This window comes from Ahaetulla prasina, chromosome 5, assembly GCF_028640845.1.
Source record: "Ahaetulla prasina isolate Xishuangbanna chromosome 5, ASM2864084v1, whole genome shotgun sequence".
In the NCBI taxonomy this organism is placed as follows: domain Eukaryota; kingdom Metazoa; phylum Chordata; class Lepidosauria; order Squamata; family Colubridae; genus Ahaetulla; species Ahaetulla prasina.
The window spans coordinates 28,271,624-28,296,233 of record NC_080543.1 but is presented as its reverse complement, the minus strand read 5'-3'; the positions used below and the strand labels follow the sequence as shown (position 1 = coordinate 28,296,233).

General features: G+C 38.4%; 1 protein-coding gene across 1 annotated transcript in view; it reads left to right on the top strand.

Annotated features, from left to right (window-relative positions):
• The window catches only part of FLT1 (fms related receptor tyrosine kinase 1), a 139,601-nt gene that overhangs the window by 65,171 nt on the left and 49,820 nt on the right, over window positions 1-24,610 (top strand). Inside the window, exons 11-13 of the mRNA XM_058185588.1 lie at window positions 4,148-4,262; window positions 15,956-16,064; window positions 19,688-19,978. Of these exons, the coding sequence (XP_058041571.1) occupies window positions 4,148-4,262; window positions 15,956-16,064; window positions 19,688-19,978 (515 nt within the window). The remainder of the gene's footprint in view (window positions 1-4,147; window positions 4,263-15,955; window positions 16,065-19,687; window positions 19,979-24,610) is intronic.

The window sequence follows — 24,610 nt, the reverse complement described above, 5'->3', positions numbered from 1 at the left end:
AAATTTTAAATATGTGGACTTTAGTTCTCAGAATTCAGAAGTTAGCTTGCTGGCTGGGGATTCTGGGAATTGAAGTCCACACGTCTTAAAGTTGATAGGGTTGAGAAAGTTGAGAAACTCTGCCATAGGGTGTTACAAATGAGGAACTGGTCTGATTGGCAAACCAATTGAGCATCCCAGACATAGACTGATATACAGGGATTTAAGTATTTTAATAGTAAGTGCTCAAGGCCACTGCATGGAGTTACTGATTGATGTTTTTGTTTGGGAGTAGGGTTGTTTTGCTTTATGTATGCCAATTTATTTCCTTTCATCAGGATCATCTTGTTAGCAACATCTGTCTAGCAGGGCTTTGGACATTCTAAAATGCTAATTTTCCATGTGATAAAAACCTAAGGGAGATTCAGAAATAGTTTGCAAAGTTGATGCTCAAATAAATGAAAGGAGTAACAACAGTTCCAGATGTGCCTAATCTCCTGGCAATTTCAAATAACTTTTAGAATGTTTGCTGTATACTTCGAGATAGCAGGCTAGCTTTCTTTAACCTGATTCATAACCCTACCTCATTATGGATAAGGAAAGCATAAAATTATTATTTTTTTATATAAATAAAAGTGGACAATTCCTAGTATCTTGACCTAGTAATGAATCATCTCTAAATCACGATGCTAATCACCACCCACACAATTCTGTAATGCAACATCCTGCTTGTCTTGTTATGGGCAGAATTTATAATATAGTATATAAAAGCTGAACGGATACATAACTGTTTAGTGAACACATCTTCTTCTTCTTCTTCCTAGTGTATTCCCACAAGTGCAGGGTCATTGAACACCACTTTGCTTGGTCAGCTGTGTCTCCAGGGCACAGGCCCACAGCTTGCATCTTTGTTGATAGTGTCTTGCCATCTCTGTTTTGGGCGCCCGCAAGGTCACTGGCCACTGACTTCTAGTTTATTTTATTTATTTATTTATTTATTCATATTTTTATACCGCCCTATCTCCCTAGGGACTCAGTGTACAGCCATATAAAAACAACATAAATATATACAAAGTAAAACATTAATCTAAAAAACTTATTAAATAGGCCAAATATTTAAAATAGACATATAAATAATAAAACCCAATTTAAAACCAAAGCTAAAATTTAAACAATTAAAATTTAAAAATCTAGTCCAGTCCTGCGCAAATAAATAGATGTGTCTTAAGCTCGCGGCGGAAGGTCCGAAGATCAGGAAGTTGACGAAGTCCTGGGGGAAGCTCGTTCCAGAGGGTGGGAGCCCCCACAGAAAAGGCCCTTCCCCTGGGCGTCGCCAGTCGGCACTGCCTAGCTGACGGCACCCTGAGGAGTCCCTCCCTGTGAGAGCGCATGGGCCGGTGGGAGGCATTCGGAGGCAGCAGACGGTCCCGTAAGTTGGTAGGAAGTCTCGGCCATGGTGGAATGGTGGAATGGCAATGGTGCTCTCAGGACATGTCGGTATCAGCGAAGCTGGTCTTCTCTCATCTTCTATATAATTGGTGCCAGACCAAAATGTTATTAAATGGTGTCATCTATGATGTGGTCAAGAAGGGAGATGCCCGATATCCAATAGAGCATTCACATTTCCATGGCATGGAAATAGCTTTCGGTCCCTGTTGTTGCTGCCCAGCATTCATTGCCATACAATGCAACAAGGCAGATGGTTGTCTTGTAAATCTTAGATTTGAGATGTGTTGGCATTTGTCTGTCACATAACACACCAATGAGTTCTCGCCAAAGCATCCAGGCTGCATTCACTATGATCATTCCATGTTTCGTTCAGTGAACACATACTGTATCTTATATGAAATTCCCAGATGCTTTTCATAAGTATATCAGGATTTTTTTTAAATTTCAACATAACATGCTAAGGATGCTCTGTATGGAATATTTGTTTATTTATACTATGTTTCCCTGAAAATAAGACCCTGTCTTATATTTTTTTTGAACCCTGAAATAAGCGCCTTATTGCCATGCGCTCAAAAGCCCAATTGGGCTTATTATGAGGAGATGTCTTATTTTGGGGAAAACAGGGTATATATTAAGATGCCTCTTTACCATTCAAAGTTAGGAGAAGATCCAATCTCATGTTAAACAATACTCTGTTCATTCATAGTAAACTATATGCCAGATTGCAATTCATTTTCTGTGCTTTTATGAATATGGCATTCATATGGCATCATTTGAAATTTATCATTTTATGTATGCAGTATTTTGTGACTCCATACAGGTTTTTAAAGCATTTATTACAATATTACTAAAGCTATAGTACTATCAGCGTTGAACTTTCAAGTTGTAATACTATAACATAGCACAATATTATTGTTAAAAAATGCTTTCCAGTCATTTCAATTTTGACAATGATTTAGGAAGATATTTATTTATTATGAAAAGCAAGATTGTTGATCAAGCTGTTACTGTCTGTCCGCCCATTTATCAATCTTTTTTTACTGATCTTGGAAACAGTTAAGAGCACTAAAATTCTGTGCAATGCTGTTGACAGTTGCATGCAGTCAAATGGTATTGTGAGGTATATGTAGAAAAAAATAACACACAATCAGGTTGTACACATTATCACAATCAATACACACATTTTTCTTAACTGTATTTTCCTCTGATGTCTCCCAAGTTTAATCTGGAAGGTTCAAAGATATTCTAGAATTAACCTGGTGGAAACAAGGACATGGAGAACAAAAAAAACTGTTTTCATGTTTTCCATAATATTTATATTTCCTCTGATGCGTAACAATGAGTTGTTGCTTTTTCAATGAAACAAACCAGTGTTTTTCAAGCTTGGCAACTTTGTGTGTAGTTCAAATCCCAGAATTCCCCAACCAGCATGAAAATCACTGACATAAATAGTTGAAAAAATTATGGGATGTTTTGATGCTTTCTGATCATGGATCACTGTCAATGAAAATAACAGAAACATTTAATTTTAAATTCCACTTTGCTAAAGATAATTATTTACAAGGAAACTAACAAGAACTTGTTTGCTTTAAGGAGAATGTTGATAAATATTAACAACCTAATCATGGAAAATAAAAAGTTTTACAAGAGCTCAAAACTCTGACATGCTATGAAGGACTAAATGTACAAATGTGGAATAGAAGAAAGAATACCTTCCAAAAACAATATGTATGATGTAATGAACATTTCTTCAAATTTATTTCCATAAATGTCAAATTAGGTTTTCAAAAATTATTTCCATCAAAGCTACACTTGACTGTTTTGATTAAGAGTTAATTAATTATATAATAAAAGGACTTCAAGAATTTCAACTGATACATTATAACATTTGTGATTTCTGTGATACCTTAAAGATGCCTTAAAGAAAAAGAATGTGTCATTTAAATTTACATATTTAAATGATTTTTCCCTAAATTTTGTAAACTACATGGAATACATTATCATACTATTAACTGCCTTTAAATTGATCAATTATATGCCTTCAAGTATGAAATATTTCAGTACCAAAGAACAAATTATATGTGGGTGATTAAATATATTTTCTATATTGACAAAAATTTCTGCAATATGGGTGTTAATGGGATACAATATAAAATAGATGTTTCAAAATTTACTTTTTATAAATGAAACTTAGTTCTTAACTTTCACATTGAAACATTCCATCTGAAAAATCAAAACTTTCCTAAACTTGAAGATTGAAACCTAGATTTTGAAGTTTAAAATAATTTTTAAAATAAAAATATTATAATTATGCCTGAGGAATAGTGTTAGTACTAAGTGGATAATTGTGTTAAATTTCAGTTGTGTTCAAATCAGCTAAAGATTTAGGAATTAGTTGATTACAAGCTATAATTTTTATATTTTTAAATATCTATATGTTTTCTACAAGCATTTTGGCCTTTACCTCCATATGTTTTTATAAAACGTTTTGATTTAATTTGCTACCTATAATTAATGGAAAACCATGTGTTTACTTTGAAATAATTGTAACTGTAATCAAGTTTCCATTGCAAGACAATAGGTGCAGGCTTACAATAGGAAACTTAGTAATGAAAGCTTGAATTAAATTTCAAACAGAATTTGTGGTTGGGAATGCCTTAGTATTTTTGGTGTTCTATTTTATAAAACCGTTGCTTCATTCTTATTTATCCTGCCACAGGTATGACTTTTGCTCCAGTTCAGAAAATTCGCTAGTTTTGACACCTGAAAGCACTACAGGAAACAGAATCCAAAGCATTACACAAAGAACAGCTTTAATAGAGGGGAAGAACAAGGTATGACACTTTGGAGGGGGAAATTAAACATTGAGCATCCTTTTTATGAGTTCCTGCTAAAGCTGAATGGTTGTTTGTTAGACTATAATTGTGAAAGCCACTGCCAAATTTTAATCTTATCATAATTACGATATAATTACTTTATGAGGTAACTTGACTGATAACACTGTCATGCTACAATAGCATTCAGCTCAGTAGAGAACATGGATCACACCTGTTCAAAACCAGCCCTTCAGTATATCTGTTTCCAAACAATACATAACTGATGCGACATCCTTCCTCATGTAGTTCTTAACTTTTGACAGCTTGCTTAGTTTGAAGTTACAACAGGCTGTCCCCTCCCCCAAGGTGCTTTTACAACCTGATTCCAAAGCTCTGACAGATTCCCCTCTTTGCCAATGGTCCCATTCCAGGCACTATGCAACCAACCCTGCTTATAGCTATTTGCAGCAACTTGTGATCACATGACCACAATTTACGAAGTTTTCTGATAATCTGCTCTACAACCATGACTTCTGACTGAAATAGCAATAGCACTTAGACTGATATACCGCTTCACAGTGCTTGAAAGCCCTCTCTAAGCGGTTTTCAGAGTCAGCATATTGCCCCCAACAATCTGAGTCTTCATTTTGCCCAACCCGGAAGGATGGAAACCTGAGTCAACCTTGAATCTTGAACTGCCGAACTACAGCCAGGAGTCAGCAGAAGTAGCCTGCAGTACTGCACTCTGACCACTGTGGTACCATGCCCCTCTTAATGGACAGGCTCCATTACAGTTGTAAATTAAGGACTACATGTACAGCAATAAATCTATTCCAATTATAACTAAACTTTTGCTTGCGTTAAGTGACTATTCACAATGAAGAATGGAGCTTTGGAGATGTTTAAATTCTTGTTTTGATATACTCTTAAGAATAAGCCAGACAAAATATTATGTTGTAATAGCAATAGGAATAGCACTTAGACTTATATATCGCTTCACAGTGCTTTAGAGCCCTCCCTAAGCGGTTTACAGAGTCAGCATATTGCCCCTAACAGTCTGGGTCCTCATTTTACCAACCTCAGATGGATGTAAGTCTTGAGTCAACCTTGAATCATTCAGAATTGAATTCCTGGAGTGAGTTAGCCTGTAGTACTGTCTTCTAACTACTGCACCACCAGTAGTTAGTTGTTAGTAGTTAAGTGGCTCTTAAATAAAATAAATGATCAAAAATCCATTTACCACTGTAATCTTCTCCAAAAAAATATAAATTCCAAGCCACAACACCTGAAGCCAATGTATGAAGGCTTGTTTACTGAATAAAGTATTAAGGAACATGATATTATTTTAGTGACCTTCACCAGTGGTGATTTGCCCCCAGTTCGGACTGGTTCTATAGAACCGGTAGTAAAACCGGTGAGAGGCTCCACCCACTGACCCAAACGGCATCTAAACATTGTGTACGGGCACGATGCGAACAGGTTGTAAAGATAAGTAGAACCCACCCCTCGCCTTCACCCAATGTCTGGTTCTGGTAGCTTGTTTGTCTCCGTCCTCACTTTGGAGTAATGAGCTGGCCTACAGCCAGTGGGTTCACAGCTCCTATCATCCTGGCTGAGAAAACGCAGCTGCCTGCCAAAAAATTCAAACAGATTAAGACTTCAGCTCACTTTGACACCGTTCAGCTAATTTGCTTCCCGTGGAACTGAGAGCAGTCCCAAAGCTCCTTATATATCCTGTGGGGTGGGGCAGGATCCTGTGGGGTGGGGCTCCTGCCCCACCCTTCCCTTTGATGACACCGCCTCTCTAATCTTCTGAAGCGCGGGTCGATCCAGGCTTGATTAGTATGATTATCACTTCCGTCTGAAGGTGTAGCCTGAGGAAGGGAGGAATCAGGGGATGTCAGCCTCATTACGTCCTCCATCTGGCCTGGTTCTGGCTCCTGGAGCCGGGCCAAAGGAATCGGTGCTTCTGAGGTAAGCCTTACCGGCCCTTCCCCCTCACTCTCGGGCATGGGGCCAGGTTCGGAGGATGGAGCCACAACATAGCTAATGAAAATGTTTGCAAGACATTTAACAAAAGAGAAGGTCTGGAAAATGATATAAACAAAATATGAAATCTTCGCCAAATATTCAAATATTTGGTGAAGCAAATATGAAATATAGATAAATATAGATATAGATATAGATATATTTCATGATTTCAGACAGAAATGCAGTGGGGATTAACAAGCAAGTAGATGAGAAACGTGTATGTATTTATGACTTCCTGGATGAATGGAAGCTGGAAGGGAGACAGACAGCTATTTTGCCCTTGTAGAGCTTGTACAGAGAACAATATAAATCAATTTCAGTTCTCTTTCCCTGTCCATTTTACTGTAAATGAGTTTATGCAAGCAAGCAAGCAAGTTAATTATGAAAAAGTGATGCCCCTAATTCAGTGGTGGGATTCAGCCAGTTCGCACCACTTCGGGAGAAGTTGTTAACTTTCTGAGCAGTTTGGTGAACTGGTTGTTGGAAGAAATCATTAAGGCAGAGAACCGGTTGTTAAATTATTTGAATCCCACCACTGCCCCTAATGATAGTGGTTTCCTAGAAAACTAAGAACTAGAGATATGTCTGATCTGGAGAGATGCGCTGCTCTTTAAAAAAGATGCACTTCCACAGCATGGGAATCCTTTTTGATGGGGCGTTGATGTTGTACACAGATGACAAGAAAATGATTGTTGTCCTTTCCTCTGGACAGAAGTCTGACATTGAGTAAAGCATAAGCATGAAGAGAAGCAACCTAGAACTAAGAAGAAATTTCCTGACAGATAGAACAATTAATCAATGGAACAATTTTCCTCTAGAAGTTGTCGATGTTCCAACACTGGAAGTTTTTAAGAAGAGATTGGCTAACCGTTTGTCTGAAATAGTATAGGGTTTCCTGCCTAAGCAGGGGGATCGACTAGAACAGGGGTGACAAATTCACAGCCCGCAGGCTGGATACATCATATGCTGGCCACGCCCACCCCCATTTTAGCAAAGGGGAAAAGAGTCACAATACGTCACATGACAACAACATGACGCCACAAGTTTGACACGCCTGGACTAGAAGACCTCTAAGGTCCCTTCCAATTCTGTTATCCTATAATCCTCAGTGCTGGATTATGTGCTATTTGTGGGGCAGATCTTGGAGATGGCTTGGAAATTACAAATAACTGAAAATGCAGCAGTACTGGGATGGTGAATAACGTTTCTGGGAAGTACTAAATCACAACATATTGAATAGCTCCTTTAGTTACTGCTTTCTGCATCCAGCTCAAGTTATTCACCATGATACAAAATCTTACCTGTCTTGACTTAGAATATTTGAAGGACTGCCTACAATCTTATTTCCTAAAAATGACTTGTCAGTAAATCACAGATCTCCTGACACTTGATAGTTAGCTTAATTTGTGGGCTAGAAAAAGATGAACAGAAAATAAGTCAACCTGACTAGAAACTTTACTGTAGACCAAAAAGGAAGCCATAGAAAACGGTTGATTGCCGACTGTCAGTGAAAAGAAATACTGTAAATGGCTTGGCACTTCTGATCTTCAGAAAGTCATTGAAGATTTGGTTGTTTCACGAAGCAGCCCTTTGGATAAGTAACCATTCTCATGCACATACTGTAATTAACATGCATGTTCTGGATTTTAATTTTGGACTGTTAGGATTTAGATAGTGGATTTAACTCAAACTGTAGATATGGGAAATTGTCGCTCCAATACCGGGTTGATTGGAATGACCTGGTAAGGAAATGAGTATATAGAAACTCTTGTAGTATAAGATTAAGACTTTGTTTGCTCACTTTTATAAATTAAAGGATACTGAGATGGCATTTGGTGGACTTGAAGTCAGGTGTTGTTTTATGTTTACTGTAATGTATTACTGTAAGTTTTGGCGGGAGTTTTAGGCGGGAAGTATCTCGCTTCTGATTGGATGCAGCCTCTGGCTGAAGTGTATATAAGGAGAGGTTTTTCTCCAGAGTTTTGCTGGGTCACACTATATTAAAGAGCTGTTGTCACTAACCTGGTCTCCTGCCTCGTCAATACCCAAACTTAACATTGGCGACGAAGGTGGGATCTTGAGGCAGAGCACCAGAACAGAGCTGAACTCACTACGAGAATCAAACCCAGCAAGGTGATAGCGAATGCAGCGATGACCGGCTACACGCCACCCACTCCGTTTGACCCTGCCCAGGAGACATGGGGAATATATTTGACCCGTTTCGAAAGTTTCCTGGAGGCAACGAGCTACAGGAGTCTCCGACAACCGCAAACGGGCTTACTTCATAAGCCACTGTGGGTCCGCAGTCATCGCCGTCGCAGAAGCCCTAGCGGAGCCAACACCGCTACACTCCGTGTCGTGGCAGACCCTTCAGACCCTCCTGAAGAATCACTACGCACCAGCCCCGTCCAAATACGCTCGACGGTACGAGTTTGGGAGCGAGGCAACAAGAAGGCGAGTCTATCAGTGACTACATGGCAGCCCTGAGACAAGCCTCCAAGCATTGCGAGTACCGCGATCTGGACGAAGAGCTGCTGGAACAACTTATACGGGGGGTCAGAGACATCCGTTTGAGGAGACGGTTGCTAGCCAAGAGCAACCTGACATTGGCAAACGCTCTGGACGAAGCCAGAGCCCATGAGATGTCCAACCATGCAGCAGACACCTTACAAAAGCGACTCACGCCGATGGCGGGCGCAAAGCCGAGCACAGTCCACCACTAAGAAACCTATCGTGAGTCAACCAGCGAAGAGGAGGAAGAAGTCCACTACACCGGAAAATCGACAAGGAAGACCCGGAGGAATGCGGAAGTTGCGGGCGACATCAGCGCCAAAGATGTAAGTTCAGGGCGCCATTTGCGGCGGTGTGAAAGGAAGGGCACCTGGCTCAAGTCTGCCGAGCACCCCAACCTTCCCGAAAATTCAAATCGGCCAATCAGAGCGGCTCTGAGTCAGAGATGCAAACCCCACATTCCGCCGAAATTTCAAACCAGCCAATCAGAGCGCGAGATCGGCGAGGCGACCCGCGATTGGCCAGGAAAGAAAGAGCGCGAAGTCAAACCGAATGACTGTTACCATAGACCACGCAGCTACCCGCATCGAAGAAAAGATCTTCACAAACCCGACAATTGAAGGCGTACCGTGCCGACTGGAAGTAGACACAGGATCAGCTATCACAATCATGTCCTGGGACACTTTTGTGAAAGCCTTGCCGCACATCGCAAAGCGCAAGCTACAGAAACAACGGCTCCGGGTGCAGGATTACCAGGGCAACCGCATCCCTGTTCGAGGGACAACGACCGTCGAGGTCAAGTACGGGACATACGAAAAGACCCTGCCCATCACGTTAGTCGAGGGAACCTTGCCAAGCTTGCTGGGGCTAGACTGGTTCAGGGCGTTGGGAATGGGGGTGACTGGCGTCCACCGGAGCGGATGCAACCTGCAAAACGCCCTACTGGAGGAATTCGCAGACGATTCGAGGACCGTTTAGGCAAGTACAAGGGGACCCCTATCTCCTTCAATTTAGACCCCCAAATAGCTCCCATTAGGTTAAAGGCAAGGAGGGTTCCTTTTGCACTCAAACCTAAAATCGACAAAGAGTTAGATAAATTAGTCAGCCAGGGGATACTAGTGCCAGTTGACCATGCCAAATGGGAGACGCCAATCGTCACCCTATAAAACCAGACGGGTCCATAAGAATTTGCGCTGATTACAAGGCTACCTTGAACAAAGCATTGCAAAAGAGCGCCTACCCAGTTCCAGTAGTGCAACACTTATTGCACTCACTAGGCACGGACAAGTTTTCGCCAAATTAGACTTGGCACAAGCGTACCAACAGCTACCCGTAGATGCTAGCACAGCTGAAGCCCAGACCATTGTAACGCACCGGGGTGCCTTTAAGTGCACCCGGTTACAGTTCGGGGTGAGTGTGGCCCCGGGGCTATTCCAAAATTTGATGGAGCGGCTCCTACAAGGGTTACCGGGAGTCGTACCCTATTTCGATGATGTGTTGGTATCAGGGGAAGATTTAAGAGAACTGGGGAAGCGGTTAAGGAAAGTTTTGGCAATTTTTAGGGCGGCAGGATTAAAAGTCAAAGCAAGCAAGTGTCAGATAGGGGTCGAATCTGTTGAATTTTTGGGCTATAGAATAGACATAAAGGGATTCACCCACTGAGAGCAAAGTCAAGGCGATAAAGAGAGCCCCAGCACCCAAAAACAAGACAGAACTCCAGGCTTTCCTGGGTCTGGTAAACTTTACGCCGTGTTTTTAAAAGACAAGGCAACCGTTGCTGAACCGCTGCATAAGTTGCTTGGAAAAAACACTGCTTGGTCGTGGGGGAAGTCAGAGAATAGGGCATTTGAGGCAGTAAAAAGTTTGCTATCAAGCGATAGCCTGTTAATACAATACAACAACAGACTGCCGTTAGTATTGGTTTGTGATCGTCCCCTATGGAGTAGGAGCTGTACTTAGCCACAGACTCCCAAAGCGGCACTGAAGCCCCTATAGCGTTCTATTCACGAACGATGTCCCCGGCTGAGAGGAATTACAGCCAGCTAGATAGGGAGGCTCTAATAGTGTCAGGGTGAAAAATTTCACGAATCGTTTTGGGAGAGACTTTGAAATTATCACTGACCACAGACCGCTATTGGGATTACTGGCTGGCGACAGCCCAACGCCAGTGGCACTATCACCCGGCTGACCAGATGGACTATTTTTCTGGCCGCCTACTCTTACAAACTGCAGCATCGACCTGGAAAGAGCTGGGGCATGCGGACGCATTGAGCAGATGCCCATTGCCGGGAAATCGAGGACCCTACTCCGGGCACCCCGTTCTACTAATTGACTCTTGGGACTCTGGCCCAGTCACATCGCAGGAAGTGGCTCGGCCTCCTACCGGGACATTGTTTTAAGAACTGTAATCGGTTGGGTTCAAGGGATGGCCGCTGCGGGCGACCGTTTTAGAGAGTTTGCAAAGAAAAGAGGGGAATTGTCTGTGCAAGGGGGGTGCCTGCTCTGGGGGGATAGGGTGGTAGTTCCAGAGAAGCTGAGAAAAAAAGTCCTGGAACTACTGCATGAGGGTCACCCAGGAATTGTAAGGATGAAGGGCTAGCCAGGAGCTATGTCTGGTGGCCCCTAATGGACAGGGAAATCGGTGACAGGGTTGGCCGATGCCAGGTATGTCAGGAATCCAGCCCACTACCACCAACGGCCCCAGTGTTGGAGTGGGAGAAACCCCAAGGCCCTTGGTCCCGCATACACATTGATTTTGCCGGCCCCTTCCACGGCCAAACATTTCTAATTGTGGTAGATGCATTCTCCAAATGGCTGGAGATCATCTTAATGAAATCCACAACCGCGGGAGCTGTCATTGCAGCACTAAAACACCTTTTCGCCACGCACGGGCTACCGGACACCCTCGTGTCCGATAACGCCCACAGTTCACCGCAGCATTATTTGAAGGGTACCTGGCTGAAGAGGGCATCCGACATGCCTCTCAGCGCCGTTCCACCCTGCGCCGAACGGCCTTGCTGAACGCTTTGTTCGAGTGCGAAGAAGCGCTATCACGAAGCGGCCCGGCGATTGGCAGGCACACATCGACGCATTCCTAACCGTCCAACACAGGACCCCTGTGTGGCCACCGCCGCAGCCCAGCCGAGCTATTAATGGGCGGAAGCTACGGTGCCCACTAGACCGGCTACACCGAACTACGACAGGACGGGTTCAAAACAAAACCAGATAGAATCCGGGAATTAAACATAGGAGACTCAGTGTGGGCACATAATTACAGCGACGGCCCAAGCTGGAAGAGGGGATAGTCATAGACAAACGGGCCCCAAATCTTATCTAGTGGAAATAGACGATGGCAGAGTTTGAGGCGCCACATAGATCAATTAAGAAACAGATTGAGCGATAAGGCAGAATTAGGCGAGACCAGCCCTGACTATGATTTAATTAACCCCACAGCTGACTGGAGCCGAGAACAAACAGAAAGCGAGAACCAAACAGAGACTTATCTGAGTCAGGCGAGGTCCAGCGACACCCTCCGGTCCCTCTAGAGGACAGCAGGTCCGAGCCGGCAATAATCCAGGGCCGGATGGCCGGGAGGAGGAGCTCAGAGGAACGAAAAGCCCTCCGCAAGCTCGACTCAACTCCAGAAAGTGAATTGCGCAGGTCCGGGAGAGTCAGGAGACGCCCCACGTACCTGCGGGACTACGTAGAGAAGTAATATGTAAATATTGGCAAAGTGCCTTCTGGGAGGGAAGGAGTGTAATGTATTACTGTAAGTTTTGGCGGGAGTTTTAGGCGGGAAGTATCTCGCTTCTGATTGGATGCAGCCTCTGGCTGAAGTGTATATAAGGAGAGGTTTTTCTCCAGAGTTTTGCTGGGTCACACTATATTAAAGAGCTGTTGTCACTAACCTGGTCTCCTGCCTCGTCAATACCCAAACTTAACATTTACATAATGGCCATATCTGACCTGGACACTGTTGAACCTTTCCCCAGACTTCACCCTCTGGTTTCCAGGTGTAAGCAATAAAGATTTTTATGAATTTGCAATTCTTAGTAATTCAGCTGAATCTAAACAACCTGGAACAAATGGCTAGTAAGGAGCCTCTCAGGCAGTGCTCCTCAATGGAGCCTGTTATGTCTCTCTGAAACTGACTCTCTTATTGTTGGTTTCTATATGCATTTAAAACTTGACTTGTTTCTGAGATCCTGAGGAAAGTGACCAATCCTGTCATTTTTTTTATTGTACTGTTGTTTGCTGTTTTATTATTTTTTTTAATATTTGCAAGCCTTAATTTTGTACATTGAATGTTTTATTGTAGTGTACTGTATAAGTTAATTTATAGCTACCGTTAAATCACGAAGAGATTTTCGATTGCATCCAGTATGAGTTCAAATCAGGGGTCTCCAACCTTCACAACTTTAAGAGTTGTGGACTTCAACTCCCAGAATTCCTCAGCCAGCTTTGCTGGCTGAGGTATTCTGGGAGTTGAAGTCCATAAGTCTTAAAGTTGCCAAGGTTGGAGACCCCTGGTTCAAATCATCATCTACATTATTATCTGTGCACACTCCCATCCTGTCAAAACTAGACTCCTCTTGCTACATTAATTGAGAACGAGAGAAAATTATTTGTCACGGGGCTGAAATAAATAAGCAACCACTAGGAAATAACTTGAGTTTAGCATATAACACCATAAGACTAACAGTATTTATTTATTTTATATATTCCATTTCTATAGCCACTCAGTGAAGTGACTGGGGGCATCTTATAATTCTTAAATTATAAAACAATTAAAACCATTTAAAAACATTAAAATAGTAAAAATAGACACAAAATATTTTTTTTGCTGAAACAACAGGTTAAGGAAAGAGTCAAAGAGAAAATATATCTATGTGGTTGCTGGGAACTGACAACAATTTGATGGCACATAATTAATGAAGAAAGTATTTTAATGTTTTTGTTTGAGCAGGGCAATTTATATTTCTGCAATATTAGGACATGCTTTTTTTCTCAGTATAATGGCAAAAGTTGGGAGGATTTTGCCCTAATTCTTTAGCATCTCATTGATAGAACCTGATAGAATTTTCCATTATATTTTTATACTTTTCAACTGGTTATAGTTGGCCAGGTTACTAATTTTTTCAGTGCAATTTTATTCTACTACGTAGTTACATCTAAACATGATAGAAATTTATTAAAATAGGAATGCTTAATTAAACGTTATTAACCTGAGTGGTTCCATGGAAATATTTTAGTTTTCTTAATTCTGAGACTTTCTGAGATCCTTTAGCAGGATTAAAAAAAGAAAAGCAGGGTTAGAAAAGTTTCCTTTTTTCAAAGCTTATAATAGAGGCAAGACTACCGGTAATTTAAACATTTTCATGCAAGTTGCAGAAAATTACTTCTGTGATTCTTAGTCCCTGCCTGAAGGTTATTTATGTGAGATATAAAATATATAAAACGTATCCCCTTCCTATCTCTGCTGATTAAATATCAGAGTTACAGGCTGCTTTGCAAAGGCCATTTAAATCCTTGCATGTTAAAGCATCTTTTTTTTAATGTGAGTCATAGCAAGATATGTTATAAAAAGACATTAATCTTAGGCAGAAATATCCATGATATCTCATGTGCTTGATTTTTTTATTATAAAAATCTTCCTGCGTTGGTATTACACTTGTGTAGGCAAGAATCAGTGTTATTTACATGCCATAAGAGACCTGTGTGTTTCTTGGATGGCTGTGAATGCTTTGTCTTCTTGGATCAAAGAATACTATGCATATGAATAGTATGCCATTGAAACCTCTCATTGTTTAATTATCAGCTTTTCTTTATAAAAACAAAGGTGTTGTTTAAAAAAAAACAGAGGAAAGAGAGTGGTTATATAGAGATCCTCCTTTATCTTTGGCAACTAAACACCAGTTGGAAAATATTGGTGACTAATGAAATATTTTTTAGGATGTATTGTAAAATGTTGACAGGCTGCTGTTGAGGATGGTAGGGGAGAAGGCTAAAACATCAGACAAAAATGGGGTTTGTTTATGAATGTGATGTTTGGGTAAAACAATGACAGCTTCCATTGTTGGCTGTTTCCCTGTTATTAATCACAGCAAAGTTAAATTTTGCTTTGTAAGCAGACCTTCAGAACAAAAGTGAGATAACTCATTAAGGGAATATCTAGACCATTGGTACAAAGTGCATTTTGTGCATTTTAGTCTTTGAAAATTATCAAAATCATACAATGATTTTTCCGCCCCCAAGAACTGTTTATCCTCAGTGGCTTCATTTTTCAGACATATGTTTCTTCTCCAGAATCTTCTTTATCGCTGAACATTCACTAATTGTAAGCAGTGGACATAATTTCCAACAATTAAATGGCCATCTGTGCTAAAAATAGATTCTATTTTGCTTATTAAATAATCTGAATGCCAAACTTCTTATTGTTGTTTTTTTAACTTGCCCCAGGCAGAGTTATTATTAATTGTCTTGCAACTGTATTTAGTATTTAATTTATAAGTGAGAAAGGCAAGGATCTCTTCCTTATCTTAACCGTTTCTTCGTTCTCCAAATGAGAGACAGATTTTCCTAGAAATTTCCTTGCCAATTTTTCTTTCTGACTCAGAATCTTCATTGTACCACACCTCATTGGCTGCAGCATCTTAAGCATGAGATCAAACAAATCATCCTAATTTTATATATTCAAAAGGAAATTACTATGATAATATAAAAGTCTCTTGGGAAAAATGGGCTTTCCTCTTAATTGTCTAATTATCTCCATAAGCTTTTTCTGCAATGAAATTTGCATTTGATTAAATCAATGCTGCAGTTGAACCAGTGGCTGAAATTGTTTATACTATCCTGAAGAGAAGGAAGAATCATGTTTTATGTATCTTCATATATATATATATATATATATATATATATATATGAAGATACATATACATACATACATAGATATATATACATATATATATACACATACACATATACATATATATATGTTTACTTTTTTATCATTGTGCACTATTTCTTTACTTTTATCTTTGTACAGTATTTTTAAGCTTTAATAAAATTATTTTTTTAAAAATATAACAATCACATTAGAGATATTGTTTAGCTGGATCTGTGAAAAACAGTTCAAATGTATAAATATAAAATTATTGTTCCTTTCACAGACTGCTAGCATCCTGGTTGTGGCTGAATCCAGAACATCTGGAACCTACAGCTGCATAGCATCTAATAAAGTAGGAAAGGACAAAAGAGACACCAGTTATTTTGTAACAGGTAAAGCACATTTCATGTTCCACTAATTCATATGACATTTAAGTATATTGGGTTTTTGCTATTTTGTGATTAATGAATAGCTATGACAGATGCAACAACATTTAATATTACCTAAGTGATCATGTTTTGGCTTGTAAATAAAATCAACAGCTAATATAATTAGGCATTCCTCTTGAATGCAGTTATCAAGGAAGTTGCTGTCATTTCAAAGCATCTCATGGCCTCTGAAAATATTCTTGTACAAGTTTTCCTGTGTAAATTTATTCAATACTACATTTGCTCACCTTAATGACTAACAAATGGATCCTTAAACTCTAAAATACAATGAAAACTATCAGTACTAAATTACTATAAACATTTTGTCTGGATTTAGCCGTCATGGCTTGGTTTGCTCTGACATAACATGTGTGCTGGGTTCACATGAACAGAGGCAAAGTAAGCCACGGGACGCTGTGGTCCTGCCAAAAAAGGAAAGCTTTTTAAATCAGTTTCAGACTCAAGTAGGTCTTGCTATGGGCTTAAAAAAAGTACGGAATGAGAAAAGCATCTGTGTGAAATTGTTCAAGCTTAAACTAGTGTAATTAGCTAGCATTTTCTTCTCCCAATCAGCTGAAGAGAAAAAACTGAATGTTCTGATTTACTAGGGAACAAGAAGAACAACAACAAAAAAATATCTTTAAACTAATGCCAATTCAAACTGCTGATGGCTGTGAACAAAAGGCCAGGATGCTAAAAAGGATTTCCTTTCAGTATATTCAAAATAGATACTTTGGGGCTAGACTGATTGCTAGAAGTCTGTTAGCTTTTCAACAACTTTTAAGTTTGTTTTTATTTTAAGTCTGGCAAAACTAGAGAGAATGCTAAGGTGGGGGCAGGAACATATGGGGGAACGGTTAAAAAGGCCATTCTCTTTTGAGACTTTGCTACTTTATACTGTCAATTAATTAGATTGAAATCTAATTGAACTCAAAAGTGGGAAAAATTGGGCTTTCCCAATTTCCCACCACCTTTGTGAGGAGAAATGCTGGGTGAATATTTTCCATCAGTTATTCCAGGAGATTTTGTCCCTTAAATTTTCAAAACGTGGAATTCTTCTTGGTGATAGCAAATTGTTTTGCTACAATATAATGCAGAGAGGGCCCTAAGATTTCATGGAAAGCAAAAATCTAAGGAGATTTGCATTTGCTGGAGAAATATTATGCAATGTATCAAAGATAAGGTATTCTGCCAATCCTTTGGCCACCTTGTAATTAAGTAGAGACAAAGACACTATGTGCTATTTATAAGAAGTTCTCCAATTTTCCTTCTTCTTTCAGGGTATACCTAAAGCAAATACTCTTTCATCAGACTGAACAAGAAAGTATAGTTGTAGAAGGCTTTTTTGCTAGCTATTAGTCAAAATGCAGGGCATCTCACCAAGATGCCGATGAGGGTTGATTATAGATCAGTGTGGATCCCTGAACTACTTTTTTCCCCAACTAGTTTGATTATGAATTTAAAATATAGAAAAATCTCCTTTATCCTTCCATTAATGATCTCCTCTAGGCTTTAAAAAGGAAAAGGAAGCAGAACCAATAAAAGACAAAGGAGCAGACAAAGTTAAAAAAAGAACATCAATTGACCACAGCTCAGTCCTGTTTTAATATTTTTTATGTGATTAGGGTTCGCTCCCTCCCCCTCCCCCCCATTGTCTACTCAGATTAGAAAAATTCATGAATCTGAATTTTTGTTTTAAGTAGATTTCATTTTAGGGACTTCATAACAATCAAAGTTACCATGACTGCCTTAGCTATCTCTGAATGTCGAGTGGTTCGTTCTCTATCTTCCATACACTCCACCCTTTCACTCTGATCCTTCCCCTATTTGTTGGGCTGTTTTGCTGGCACGCAGCAGGACCCTGGGTGGGTTTGCAATTACTGAGGGTGAGACAGGAACAGTGTAGCCTTATCTCCTGGCTGACCAGTGTCACTAAAGGCATTTTATTTTGAGATTCCTGATGGTGCTTGGCAAAGATAAACAAAATCTTCCATCAGGAAACCTGGGAGCGATTTCCACAGGAAGTTTCAAATCACTAAAGTAAATATAACTCTTTTACATTATTCCAGCCACTCACTATTCAACTGGTCTCAGGTTTTAATACTGTGAGGTGCTTTTAAAAAAGTTATTTTTATTTTTTAGTAAATGTATATTAGAAATTATCTCTTTCCCCCCCAGCTCCTTTCTTTCTAACAAAATTTAACTTGTTTATTATGCCTATTTCATGCCATTTTAAATGATGTGATATATCATTTCAAAAATGACATTATCAAATGCACAATATGCCAAAGGTGGATTAGAAGTGACGTTTCTTTAGGAAAAGCCAACTGACCGTCCCAGAATGTTTTGATAATATTGCTCTTAATCCCCAATCAATGGTCACCATGGATGAGGCTGGTAGTTTTCAAAGCCAGGTAACTTACTGACGTGTTAAAGCATTCTGAAAATATTTGAGCATCATAAACCTCTCCCCAGAAAAATATGTTGCCTAGCCGTCTATTAAATCATAAGAATTGATTAAATTGCAATAGCAGAAATCAAATTGCATCCTCAGAAGTATTATCAAGGATTACTTCCGATACAGAAAAAGTAATTGTTTTACTTTTGCATGTTTCCCTAAAGGCCAAATAGATACAATGCTCAGGGCAGCATAAAAATATATTAACCCTTTCCTACTCCTGTTCCCAGTAACAGAGGAATGCTATTCACTGACATCGGAGTACTTCTGAACATGGTTTTTACAAGTAGAAACTTTAGCTTTTTTCCACAACTTTACACTGCAATTCAGATTCCAAGAAACTTTTCTGTGACCAGAAAAAGATTTTGATTTCTTATATTAAATGTATATATAACAGAAAAGAATGACTAGTGACAATGTAAAGCATTAATTGGTCTCTTTCAAAACCAGGGTATTCAGACTTTGCTTTAATCAATTTTTAATTGATTAAAGCAATTAAATCAAATTTAATTTCCAAATCTTTTAGCTGATTTTATGGGTTTTAAATTTTTATTAATTTTATAGGGTTTGATTGTATTTTAAAATGGGGCCAAATTGAATAAGTTTTTTAATGTCTGTTTTTAGTATTTTATATGTTGTTGCTGTATTTTACCTTGGCTGTAAACCACCCTGAGTCCTTCGGGAGAAGGGCGGTATACAAATTATATTATTATTATTATTATTATTATTATTATTATTATTATTATTATTATTATTATTATTATTATTATTATTATTATTATTATTATCAGGGTTAGATATCTAGTGACAAGAACAGTGATAAGAAAAGCAGAAAACCCATATGCTTTGTTAGAAATAAAATAAGCATATATTTTAAGCCCTTTACATACTGATTCTTTGACCCTAACAAATATTCACCAAATACACTCTGTGTGTTTCATCCAGTTTATTTCTGTGAAAATATTCAATGCATCATAAAAGTTTTCCCATTATTTCCTCCAATTACTCAATAATCCCACTCACCACCATTTAATTTCAACACCAGGAAGGATACTGGGACTATGTCCTAGAAATTATATCTTTTTTCCAGATTTCCTATAAACTAAAAGAATGCTTTGGTTTTTGACAGATATACCAAATGGATTGTCTATTAACTTGAAGAGAGCACCTGTTGAAGGACAAACACTGGCGCTGTCATGTCTAGCGAACAAATACTTATACAAAGACCTCACTTGGCTTTTACCAAGGACAGCTAACAACCAAACAAGAATTAAAAAAGTCATTGTGAAGGAATATTCCATGGAGCTCCCTCTCATCATCAAGAATATTTCGCTTGACTATTCAGGCACCTACGTCTGCCGAGCAAGAAACGTCTACACTGGCAAAGACGTGCTTCAAGAGAAAAACGTTACCATCAGAGGTGAGCGCTGTAACAAAAGGGCTGTTTTCTCACGGATCCGCAAATTTAAGAGCGCAAGGAATGATTGTACAACACAACACAATGTAAGCCAATAAAGGACTAACTAAAAAAGTGACACTTCACTGATATAATCTTGATTGACCACTACTGTACACTTCCAAATATGGAGGTTTGGACAAAGGAGGAGTAACAATGCCAAAAAAAAAAGAAAGAAAAGAAAAAGGCCTCCACCCCAAAGTAAACACAAAAATACCCTTGTCCCTAAACCTGGGCTTCCAATTTGGTTCAGAAAGTCCTATTCTACTTTGACAAAGATGTGGAAGTTGGCATTTGGGAGAGTTCCCCCCCCACACCGCCTGCATTGCATTTTGTGTGTTATGTTGTATTGTTCTTTGCAGTCTCCCACCAAGTGCTAATGAAAAACTTTGGACCCAACCTGTCTTCAGGCTTTGATATTCAACCTTCTCCCAAGTGTCAAAGCTGCATAAACTGAAAACTTTTTTAAAAAAAATATAGAAAGACTGATGATGCCTTTGATCAACATTGGACACTTTGTAAGTTAACTTTGGTGCAGAATAAGCACAGCTCAGTTTGAGAGATTGACTGGACTATGGTATTATTTACTTTAATCTGCTCTTTGTGGATTTATAAATATTGCCTGCTGAGCAAGTTCTTCTGCTTATTTATTTGAATTCATTTTTTTCTACCTTAAATACACTCATCTTTTTTTTTAAAAAAAAAACTTTTCTCAGGGAAAGCTCTGAGGAGACTTTAAAATGAAAAATAACATGTTGAAATTAGATTCATTGTTCATGAATTAGACTATTTAAGTCCATCAAAATTGGACCCATTTTCTTTGAGTAAATAGATTGTGGGAGATTTCCATTGGGTCTCCCTTTGCTTTCCTTTCAAATGAATCACATACTATGTTAAACATGTGTTGACATAAATGGGAAAAGTCTTCATTGACATTATAATGAAGAAATATGTAACTGTTAAAACTAACTTAATAAAGAGAACTACCACATTTACCCTTACTAATAAGGTTTCAATCATCACAGCAAATATTTAATGTATTTAAAGTTAAGGCAACAAGTATATGTATGTATCTGTGTATGTACAGTATGTATGTGTATGAAACACACACACACATACATATTGACACAGGCACACAGACACACACACACACACACACACCATCATTTCTTTTTCATTTCCAAATGGTAATAAGATTTCTAAAATGACTAAACTACTGATAGAGAATTAAACACAATCTATCATTACTTTTAAATGTTTCTTGTCAGTCTCTTTTGTGATTTTATTTCTAGATTTCCTTTGTAATATAAAATCTATATAAGAAAAGAGTCTACTATTTTGAATAGATCTGATAACTTTATTTTTTTACAATGTGTACCTATTATATTTTGGATGGGTGTTCATCTATGATTAATTATTATATAGAAAATTTTAGCCAAACATGTGGGAATGACAATAGCAAGAGCAAAAAATGGAAACAAAACTGCCTTTGCTATGAAAACAGAGGGAGGGGGGGTGTCAAATATGATGGCTTCTAGTGCCTGAGAACTCACCCACCCATTTCCTTCTTTAAGGTAGCAGGACCGTGTCCCACAGCCAAGCTGGTCGTTCACGTGGGAATTGCTTTTGTCAAGCGGTTGGGGTAAACAATAGCATTTCCCCATCATACCAGTTTTGTAAAGTCCAAAACGGGATGAAAACAATTAGCTACCTGGAAGTTGTCAGAGTGAAGGAAAGAATAATGGTTCCTCTTTTGAAATTTTGCCTCTTATCCTACCTTTTATAAAGCAATTTTTTCCCCCAGTGTTATCCAGAAACAATTTGTGTTCCTGTAAAAGAGGACTTGGTAGCTATTTTTAATATGTTGGAAGCCAATCCTATCCCTGGTAACTGCATGACAGTGATAGCACAACTTATTTTACTGCATTCTAGAGGGGGTGGGAGAAAGAAAGAAAGAAAGAAAGAAAGAAAGAAAGAAAGAAAGAAAGAAAGAAAGAAAGAAAGAAAGAAAGAAAAAGAAAAGCCCTAACAGGATTGTGAATTTTATAGATGGGGTCCCTCAAAGACAAATTGGCAGAAACCTGAAAATTAGAATTTAGGGGATTGCATAAAGAACCTCTTTAGCTCTATAAGAAGCTCTAGTAGAGCTAAAGAACAGAATAGAGCATAAGTGTAGAGAGTAAAATTCAATCCAGCAAAAAAAAAAAAAAGATTTATACCAGTTTACAAGACGAATTGAAAAACAGGCACATAAGCTTATTTTATAAAGTGCTGTTAAGTTTAAAGCTTAATACTGACTTAATGCTATGAATTAAAAAATGCTCCATAGCACATTGTAGACATAAGAAGGGATATTGTTTCTGTTTTTTGGGAGCTGGGCAATTCATAAAAATAGCTATGAATTACAATGGTAGATATATGTTTTTCCTGCATTGTTTCTTATGTTGAAATTTATAATACAGTACAATCTCTGTGATGCCACTGAAGGCAAAGAGTTTAGACAAGCCTCTTTTAAACTCCCCCCCCCACAGCTCCCCATGATCAATACTAAATCATGCACATGTACTGGAACATACAAATTTTGGTCTTCTCTGAATGATTTAGCATTGCATATGTGATTGGAGAAACTCTGCATGTTAAACTTCAAATGTGTTTTTTTTCCCCGATTTAAAATGAAGCCGATCGTAGGTAATTGCTTCATAATGCAATATTTAAAAAGTAATTTTAAAAATACAAAAAAAAAATGGGAGGGCAGAAGTGTTTAACATAAAATCGCATTTTATTTGCTGATCGTGTTTATGGGGAGAGAATTTCTTTTCTGTCTCAGGGTTAATTTTTTTTCTCTGTCTGGCTAATGAAGGCATGGGACAAACTGTATTATTGTAATGGAGGACTTTGTACCGTGCCTGAGTTCTCCCTTCATGTTTCTGGGATCAGAGAAGCTACGGTTTTACAAGTAATTTCTTTAGTCGAGAAGTAGTTCATTGTTGACTGTGTACAGAATAGCCAGACTGGTTGCAACTGAAATCAGAGAGAGATTGGTACTTCAGTCAAGGAAAAATACCTAACGATCTTTTGGAAAATCCCTAAACTTAAAATCAGAAAATGTACATGTAAGAATCAGGAAAACACCAATTTTTTGCTTTAACCAGTTATTTCAAAACCAGCTAGTTATGGTAACAGCCTTACTAAAAGTAACATGAAGAGTGATGCAACCGAATTTAAAGTAAGGAATTGTTTCTTGATATGTATATGGCTGTAAACAAATTAAATTTAGTCAAAAAAACGTATCTAGATTGTGTGACTCTTTTTTCCAACTCATTCTACTTACCTCAATTGCACTGTTATGTATAGTAATCCTATAGAATACAAAATTCATATATGTGGCAAAATTCATATCCTTTTGTAATGGACATATTTTCAAAACATGGTTTTATATATAGCTTATTATTTCTTTTATATATAGTTTATTTATTTCTTTTAAGAAATAAAAATAAAATAAAATAGTGCATCACTGGTAATTAGGAGACAACAGATAAAATTTTTAAAATCCTTTTTTAAAAATAATTAACTAGTATAACAAAATGATTCAATGGCTTGTACACCAATCACCTTTCATAGAAATATAAATAGAAAATACCATTCAGTATTTTTACTATAGTGTTCAGAAGGTCTTCAGCATTTAAAGATATGCTGTGTAAACAAACTAATGTATGTTAAAAAAAACTGCTGGCTGGTTATACAGCACCAATCAGTTCTTAGTTTAATGCAGAGAAATAGAGATTTTCTTCAAGTAACAGAGGTCATTTTAAGAAGCCACATTTTTAATGTCAGCTTTCAACGTTTTTGTGAATAAGTAGTAAATAAAATTTTTAAGAGAGTATACAGATATAGTTCTCATAAATACTTGGTTTGCTGTAATTAGGGACAGAATAAGCTATCGGCTCTTGGTAAGAGTCTGAATTTCCTACAAAAAGAGGAAGTATCCATTATAAGAACAACTCAGATGCTGACCTTGATCCCATCACATTGGAACATAACATTGTCAATATGAAAACAGTCTGAGAAATGTTTTAGTCTACCAACAAGTATTCCTCATTGTTACACTAAAAATTCTTATTTGAAAGTTTTGTAACAGGGGCATTTGATGAGGTGGCCAAAATGACAATTCAGAGCCATCAATTTCTTTTTTCTTTTCCATTGCATTTTTCAAAAATCATCTATTTGTATGCAAAGCATGTGCAGGATCATACAAAGATGATGAACAGGAATAGGGTATCCGAGTTGTGTGGTTTGGTGCCAGAACAAGGATATGAAAAGCTGCCTGAAATTTTATATAATCAGGGAAATAAATGTAGCATTTGAAATGTTGACTCCTTTCGTGTGACTGCTGGTAAAAACATCCTACATGGTGATCAGTGACAATTTATTCAAAGAAGCAAACTTAACTTTATACAGATTATATTAGCATTGGACAACCACCTGTCTGAAATCATATAGGGTCATTATGGTGAACCTACGGCACGCATGCCAGAAGTGGCACACAGACCCATCTCTCCAGGTTCGCCAGCCGTTGCCCATTGTTCTTCTGGGTTC